The sequence below is a fragment of the Salvia splendens genome, unplaced genomic scaffold, assembly GCF_004379255.2.
Source record: "Salvia splendens isolate huo1 unplaced genomic scaffold, SspV2 ctg482, whole genome shotgun sequence".
In the NCBI taxonomy this organism is placed as follows: domain Eukaryota; kingdom Viridiplantae; phylum Streptophyta; class Magnoliopsida; order Lamiales; family Lamiaceae; genus Salvia; species Salvia splendens.
This window is the reverse complement of record NW_024599137.1, coordinates 9,125-16,600: the sequence shown is the minus strand read 5'-3', so window position 1 is coordinate 16,600 and position 7,476 is coordinate 9,125. Positions and strand designations below refer to the sequence as shown.

Below are 7,476 nucleotides of genomic sequence, written 5' to 3'. Positions count from 1 at the left end.
ATTAAAATCAACAGAAGCGAGAATTCCGGAAAACAAATTATTCGAAATTCCCTTTTGATGGAAAATAAAAATTATCACCCACCGCCACCTGAAATTGAAGCTGCTCCACCTCCGCCGCCGAAATCTGCGAGCCCCGCCCCCTCTCCGCCCCAATCCAGACGCAACAACAGCGGAGAACCACATCTCCCTATCTTCTCCGGCGAATCCTACTCGTCGCCGCTTCACTCCAAGCACAACAGCGATGAGCACATCTCGCTCTCCCCGCCGGAGCAAAATTCGCCGGCGCGGTCCTCGGCGGACTCCGCGCACATCACGATCAGGAACAGCCGCGGCTCTTCGCCGGATCACGAGAGGAATCGGCCGATGGATCGTTCCTCGCTCGAATCCGAGTACATCACCTTCGATCACGGCCGCGGGAGTGAGCAGACTCGGCCGGCGGCTGTGGTGGTGAGGAAGGATGTGTACAAGGGGCCGATGGAGGATATGGTTGTGGTGGAGGAGCCTATGGCGGCGGTGATGAATAGGGCGGTGATGGAGGAGCCGAATGTGGTGGCGCCGAAGACGGATCCGGGCCCTGAATTGACCGGCGGCGGCGGAAGTGGAATTAGGCAGAGGAGGGTTAGTCCGTCGCTGTCTATATTGAGGAGAGGTAAGAGAGAGAAGATGGTGAGGAAAGCTGCGTTGGGGTTTAGGGTTTTTGGTTTGTTGTTTTGCTTGGTTTCATTTGCAGTAATGGCAGCTGATAGAAATCAGGGATGGGCTCTCGATTCATTTGATCGTTACAAAGAATTCAGGTAACCAATTAATTTGAATTTTTTTTATCGAAATGTTTATTTGCAATTAAATGTATTTTATAACCCGAGTTTGTGTTTTCTGCATAAATATTACTAGTATACATTAAACACGAATTATTTAACTCTCTTTTTAGGAGTGATAACTGGTTCAATTTTAGGCAAAGAATAAAATACTACTACTACTACTACGTATGTAACTTATTCTACTAATTTGATTGTGATTTCTTGACTGAAATTTTGAAATTCACTTAAGCTCTGTTTCAGCTCGTTTATATACTCTTTTTGTGGAAGTTGGAAAAAGACATTAATAATTCACATTCATGCAAAGTTGTGGTTGCAAATACAACATGGAAAAGTTTCGGTAACGGTTGAGACTTGAGAGATTACATTTCAAGTGGTGGAGTTTGTTTTTCCCTTATGGAATACTTAGATCAGTGGTCAATTGAAATTTGAATGGACAATGGCGATGTGTTTTCAAATGCCAGTAACCTTTGGTTGGCTTTTTGAATGCTAAGACTAGCCAACTACACTATCCAAACAACCGTGAATGTATTTGTTTGTGTGAAGATCTATCACAATCGTGTTTGATGTAGTTCATCAGTGTAGCATATATGAGGCTGTTTGAAATTTGTATTCTTTGGAGGATGTGGTTTTGGATCTGAATTAGGGATTTGGCAGGTACTGTATGTCTGTGAATGTGATTGGATTTGTGTATTCTGGAGCTCAGGCGTTGGATATGTCGTATAATCTGGCGACCGGAAAGTATATGGTGCATCAACAACCAAGACTCCGGCACTACCTCAACTTTGCAGCTGATCAGGCAATTTTTTTCTGCCTATTATGTGTGACTTGAGCAATCATATATTTCGTTATATGAACATTTGCAAGAGAAATGTCCCTTTTGTGGTTAATTTCTTATATGCTTCTTTATGGTAATCAGTAATGACTTGCATTATCAGATATTACTTTTCTTTGTGTGGTATTGTTGCATAGACCAAGAAAAGAAGCATGGAATGTGTGGTCGTGATGGTGATGCTGAGAGAGAATTTCACACAAGAATCGTGTTTCCCTTTCTGTATGATGATTAGTGATAATGAAGGGTTTTGATTAGTACTTCTATCTTATATCTACTTGCTCTCTAATTTTGTTCGGGTATAACATAGAGTGATTTATTTGGTGTCGTGGGCCTTGTTGTCGTCTTGCTCCCTAGAATAATCGGATGCCATGAGTTGACGAAAGGGAATCACTAAGAGTTTATCTGTTTGTTGAGCCACTTTTTTGGCTTGCATTATGTTCCTTCTTCCTCCCAGTCATCAGTCACCACCTCACTTTACATGTCAAAGAATTATTGTCTCTAGTGCTTTAAGGAGTGTGTGTGCATTTTCTTCATTTTTATGAGTAAAGGAGGAATCTCATAGCTTGAATAAAGCAGAATGGTAAAGATGAAAAAATAGATTCCATTCACCACTATTCTCATCTTTCTTTAGTCGCTTTAACTACATGCTTCTACGTTGCGTTTCATGTATATGCTGTTAATAATAGTTGATCATGCTGTATATATACCATGTTAAGCTGTGCGACGAAAAACTTATTGCCAGAGAACCCAATTAAGAAACTTAAAAACTTGTGTGAGACTGTCCGATGGTATCAATATCCAGATCAAAACGCATATCATTTTTTTGATATTTTACTGGAGTTTGGATCTGAATCCCAGCCCATCAAACGGTAATCATATGTAGAAGATGCAACGATATCGCATTTATGATTGATTTAACTTTCCCTTTATTTAGCAGCTTCTGCTCTTAGTTGAGTTATTTTACAAATCAAGAACTTGCTCGTATGCTTTTTCCCCTCTTGTTTTTGGTTTGCTTATTGAAAAATATTCCGATGATAATGATCATGGTTATGGTTATGTTTGTTGATGGCAGATGATCGCTTATCTTCTCATATCAGCTTCCTCGTCGGCCACTATCCGGATCGACGACTGGCAACTGAACTGGGGGAAGGACCAGTTTCCAGATTTAGCAACTGCTTCTGTATCCATGTCTTTCCTCGCCTTTGTCGCCCTCGCAATGAGTTCTCTCATATCTGGCTATGTTCTCTGCACTTCCAAAACCGCATAGTTTCGACTTCCTCCCTCAAACTAGGTCGTGTGCACCGCTGCCCTCGCCTCGAGTTCCTTTACGCTATCTAGGTCGAGATATACTCTGTGTGTATCTATTGTAGCGGCTGTCTGCATCTTTAAGAACAAAATGGTGTATATAAATATTCGTTATGTTGTGGCTTATGGCTAAAGAATCATAAGATACGTTGTTGATGGGAGGTTTAAATTATGGACTTTCAATAACAGTTGGTTGGGCCCAAGGTTTATTTTGATTGTTGTTATTTTTTGGGCAAAAGCATTCGCTTACGCTACCAATTTTATTTAGCAATATACAATATCCAAATGTGAGATTGAAAACAAAAATATGGGTTTCATGAATAGTGAAGTGACTAGTTAGCAATATGAGTGTGAGTGTTTAAAAGATGACATAAATAATGCAAGTGATGAGATGAAAATAATGTTAGATTATGGTTGTCTTTACCATTTTTCTGAGATGAAGTTCGTTTTATTTTTTGGCTACGGCTGTGTTTTAGTAGTATAATTTTGATTTTTTTTGTGTATTTCGGTTTCTTAATTAAAAGATGTGATTTTGAAGACATGCCACGTAACCACACATTTTAAATTATAATTTTTTTTTCGAAAAATCCATACGATAGTTAGAAATTCCCTTTCGTAATTAGAAATAAATTTTAAGGTAAAGACATATATATATATATAGAACATCCAAACTATCCAATTATAGTTCATTGAATTCTACGCCATAATCTTAAAAGTTAAATCCTCAATGTAAGCTCCCCTATAAAAATCTTAATGTAAACTAAAATTAAAAACTTAACATAGCAAATTTATTTCCACGAAACATTAATACTATAAACCTATATATAGTTATTGCAAAATTTAACTTTTCTTCATTTTTAAATTTAGTATAGTCACTTTTAAAAAACATTATTATAGTCTATTCTTTTTAAGCTATCGACCTTGCTCATATCTACAACTTTTAAAGTCATTAGGGCATAGTATTATTTGTTGCAAATTATATTCTCTAATTCACTTTTGTACTGGAAATTAATCAGAGTTTAGTATAGTACATCAATTATTTATGACCTAAAATATAATCATTAAGATTAGTCTAACTTTATTTTTAACCGGACATGTCTGATTAGCCTAATTATTCTTCAATAAACAACTTTTTCATGATATAATTTTATTTTCCACATCAATTTGCCTTTTCAATTAATATCTATAGGCTAGTATTATGTGATTTATATCATAATACATTACAATTACAACAATATTCGTGAGTTTAATGTACGTTGCTAACAAATTATACTCCATGTAATTGTAGCATTCAACCACTACGCTATATTATTTGAAAAAATAACACGAGGCTATTAATCATTTAACTTTGCTCAAGGTATATGATAGGATAAATCCCCTATCGGGTTGATCGGCGTCCGTAGATCGGCGATCGATAGATGTTTGTCGCGGGCAAGTGCCCGTCGAGCAAGACGGGTTTCTCACTTGGAGAAGAGAATGAACGATAATATTGATATTCTTGATTGATTTCTCAAATGATTACAATAACTCCTATTTATAATGCTAATAATAACTTAATGAACAAGAAAACAAAGATATGGAAAAGATATGCAAATCTTAATTTATCTAACTAATAATGCTCGTATCAGTATATATATATCATGTTTTTTTTTCTATACAGAGCTATTGGGACCAATTTTGAAGAGAAATGAAACCTAGGAAATTATGGACACATTGTTAACATACTATGCATTTAATTTCGGTGATATGAATTAATATTCAATAGACATTATATACTAATAACTACATTTTTTTACCTAAATATCTTGAAAGACACTGAAAGCCAAAATACGGAGTAATATTATTATTCAGCTCAGGTGGTATAAGCTTCACAACACAACAAATTTCTCAAATTTGTAGCAAAATTACTTTTTAATTACTACCTTTGAAATAGCAACAATGAAGTGCACATAGTAATGGCATTATATACTACTGCTTCAGCTGATAATACACATAAATCTAGTGGCATAAAAGAAGGAAATAAATAGTTGAAACTTCTTGTTTAATTCATCATCTCCACCTCATTTGGAGTCCAAGCACCAACAATAGTAATCAGATCTAGACATGTCCAACATTCTCTCCGGACTCATCCTCTCCAGCTCGGCTTGCCTCCACGATGCAAAGTTATTCCGGTTCTGCTGATCAGAAGCCAATGGATAGCTCTCCACCCTATGATCTTGTGCTCTCATTCTCTTGTAAAGCCTCATCGCTGCAACACAGTCCTCGTACGGATCCTGCACCCCATTCTGAATATCGTATCTGCACATAACCACTACTATATAGCAAACAAAACACATATAACATGATCAAAAATTAATAAAATTCAGATCCACCAACCCGAGATATGCCTTTGTCAGATACTTCAACGAGTTGCTCAGCTTGCTCGTCTTCATCAATGGCGGATATTTAGCAGTATCCCTAATGAGAAACTCGGGATATTCAAACTCCAAGCATCTTAAATCATGATCAAGGCCATGGCCAACGAGGATTCGAGCCTTTCCAGTTCTAGACCGGATCTGCCATATCGGCTCCCCATTGCATAGGTAGTCTTGAATCTTCCTCCCAACTTGTCTAACTGGCGTCGCGTCCCTCAAATACTCCGGCCTTATGCCGGTCGTGTCGTACCTGTAGTTGGTGACAGGAAGGTTTGGCTTGACATAGGTGTGGAAAAGGATGTTTTCATTCTCATCAATGAGGCAGACTCTTGCACAGAGGTCTAGTGAGCCATCACTGCCTCCTCCCACCATTTTGCAAGCCAAAGACACCACTTTCCCCCTTGTGTTATCCATCCTCAACTCATCTTGAATCCCCATTCTATAACCCTAATTTTCCAATAGCAAGAAAAAAAAAGTTAACATAAATTAAATTTGAAACTAAAAGGGGATATTTTCATATTTGAATGAGTAAAATTATTACATTGTTTCGACGGGAGAAGTGGCATTTGTCTCTGTGATGAAGAAGAGCGTGCCGGCTGCTGAAGATGTTTAAGCAGATGTCGCATCCTCGATCCTTGAATATCCTCTCGCATTCGGCTTTAGGAAGAGGTCCTGCTTCGCAAAAACCATCAAATATACTATATAATATAAATCTCTATTTATTTGAAGAAAACACAATACGTTTATTATACCTATGAGATGCTCTCTGAGAGACTCAAAGGAGCGGCAATGCTTGTGGCAGATTCCGCAGAGGGGTTCGTGATTCGAGTGATATGAAATCCTCATGTGTTCGACAAGATGCTCCATCTTGTTGAACTGTCTGTAGCAGCCTGCACATTTGTTCCTGTTGTCCATGGATGAACTCTACTGTGGTTTTCACTTATGAACAAATGCAATTCTTGAAGACCTATTTATATTTGATGCCCTTTTTTCTTTTTTCTTTTTTTTTTGAGTGAGAGAGATTCCTCACCTTATTTGGTGGTCAAGTGAAGTAGTGTCATTTTCTCTAGAATTCACAGGCCATTTCAGCTAGCAATAAACATTCGTGGCAATCCAAATTCTTTGTGGCCCACATTTTTTAGCTGCTAGAATATTTACTGCAGTTACCATATCGGAAAGCATCTCTCTGTGTGAGAATGGAAGTTGCAGAAGGCGGTTACATGCTGTCAAATCTTATGATAATATTTTAAAGGCATATATGCTTATGATAATATTTTAAAGGCATATATGCTTTTCCATTTACGTATTGCATGGAGTTATATATGGACTATCATGTGTTGAAATGAAGATTTTAGAGGATAATTCAAAGCAATATCTTCGATTGGATGAGGATTTTTACCCCATCTATTTTTCTTTCGGCAAAAGCAATACAACTCAGAAGATAAGGTACTCAACCCACCTCATACAAAGGTATAATTAATCTTCAGATTTTGCAGTTTTTTTTATGGGAGTTCTTTAATTTGGCAAAGGGAGGAAATATTCGGAATAAGGAGTTTGACCGCGGTATCTTTCTTTTGACTGGAGTAGGGCCAAATTAATTAAGATGCCATTTGGAAAGTACATATTATTAATTTAAACTTATACTGTATAGATTTAATTAAATAGTGCCAAACTTACTAGTATTAGCAAATTAGTATTAAATCCCACAACAATTTTTTTTAATGATGTGATTCATGAGTCTTAGAGTGTATTTTGAGCATAACTCAATATCGACCCAACTCATAGCCTCATACATTAGGCTACGATTAATTCAAACATTATACGCATATATATGTATGTGTGTGTTTATAATTATAATGAATTAGTGGGCGTGTATGTGAACACGTGTAGGCACAAGGAAACCTAGTCTTGCTTCAGAAAACCGAGGTTAGGAAAATCGCTGTTAATAATATGCCGACAAAGCAACAACCAATGAATGGTTAATTTTTGGTGTGAACATTCCATTTCGAATCTATTTTACTCCCTTTTGAAAAGAAAGAAAAGGGCATAAGATTCTTACGCGGTCAAAAGCATTGCATGCACACGAGTGGGTCATAAATTCTAGGGA

The 7,476-nt window shown here is 37.2% G+C and overlaps 2 protein-coding genes across 2 annotated transcripts; one reads left to right on the top strand and one right to left on the bottom strand.

Annotated features, from left to right (window-relative positions):
- The first annotated feature begins 6 nt into the window (after window positions 1-6).
- Window positions 7-3,179, top strand: LOC121790343 (CASP-like protein 4A3). Its single transcript, XM_042188588.1, has 3 exons — window positions 7-794; window positions 1,473-1,614; window positions 2,723-3,179. The coding sequence occupies exons 1-3, from the start codon at window positions 58-60 to the stop codon at window positions 2,915-2,917; spliced, it is 1,074 nt and encodes a 357-aa protein (XP_042044522.1). The 5' UTR covers window positions 7-57; the 3' UTR covers window positions 2,918-3,179.
- Window positions 3,180-4,922: 1,743 nt separating this feature from the next.
- Window positions 4,923-6,296, bottom strand: LOC121790344 (RNA exonuclease 4-like). The gene is made up of 4 exons (XM_042188589.1): window positions 6,122-6,296; window positions 5,911-6,041; window positions 5,332-5,816; window positions 4,923-5,253 (listed from the first exon to the last, which is right to left on the bottom strand). Exons 1-4 carry the CDS (start codon window positions 6,282-6,284, stop codon window positions 5,016-5,018), a joined length of 1,017 nt encoding a protein of 338 aa, XP_042044523.1. The 5' UTR covers window positions 6,285-6,296; the 3' UTR covers window positions 4,923-5,015.
- Between the last annotated feature and the right edge of the window lie 1,180 nt (window positions 6,297-7,476).

Excerpts from the sequence above, each read along its gene's own strand:
- LOC121790344 (XM_042188589.1), bottom strand. The coding sequence starts at position 6,284 with ATGGACAACAGGAACAAATGTGCAGGCTGCTACAGACAGTTCAACAAG. Across the intron at positions 5,817-5,910 it reads ACTTCTCCCGTCGAAACAAT|GGTTATAGAATGGGGATTCA; the intron begins GTAATAATTTTA and ends TTGGAAAATTAG. Across the intron at positions 5,254-5,331 it reads CTGACAAAGGCATATCTCGG|ATACGATATTCAGAATGGGG; the intron begins GTTGGTGGATCT and ends GGTTATGTGCAG.
- LOC121790343 (XM_042188588.1), top strand. The coding sequence starts at position 58 with ATGGAAAATAAAAATTATCACCCACCGCCACCTGAAATTGAAGCTGCT. Across the intron at positions 795-1,472 it reads GATCGTTACAAAGAATTCAG|GTACTGTATGTCTGTGAATG; the intron begins GTAACCAATTAA and ends GGGATTTGGCAG. Across the intron at positions 1,615-2,722 it reads TCAACTTTGCAGCTGATCAG|ATGATCGCTTATCTTCTCAT; the intron begins GCAATTTTTTTC and ends TGTTGATGGCAG.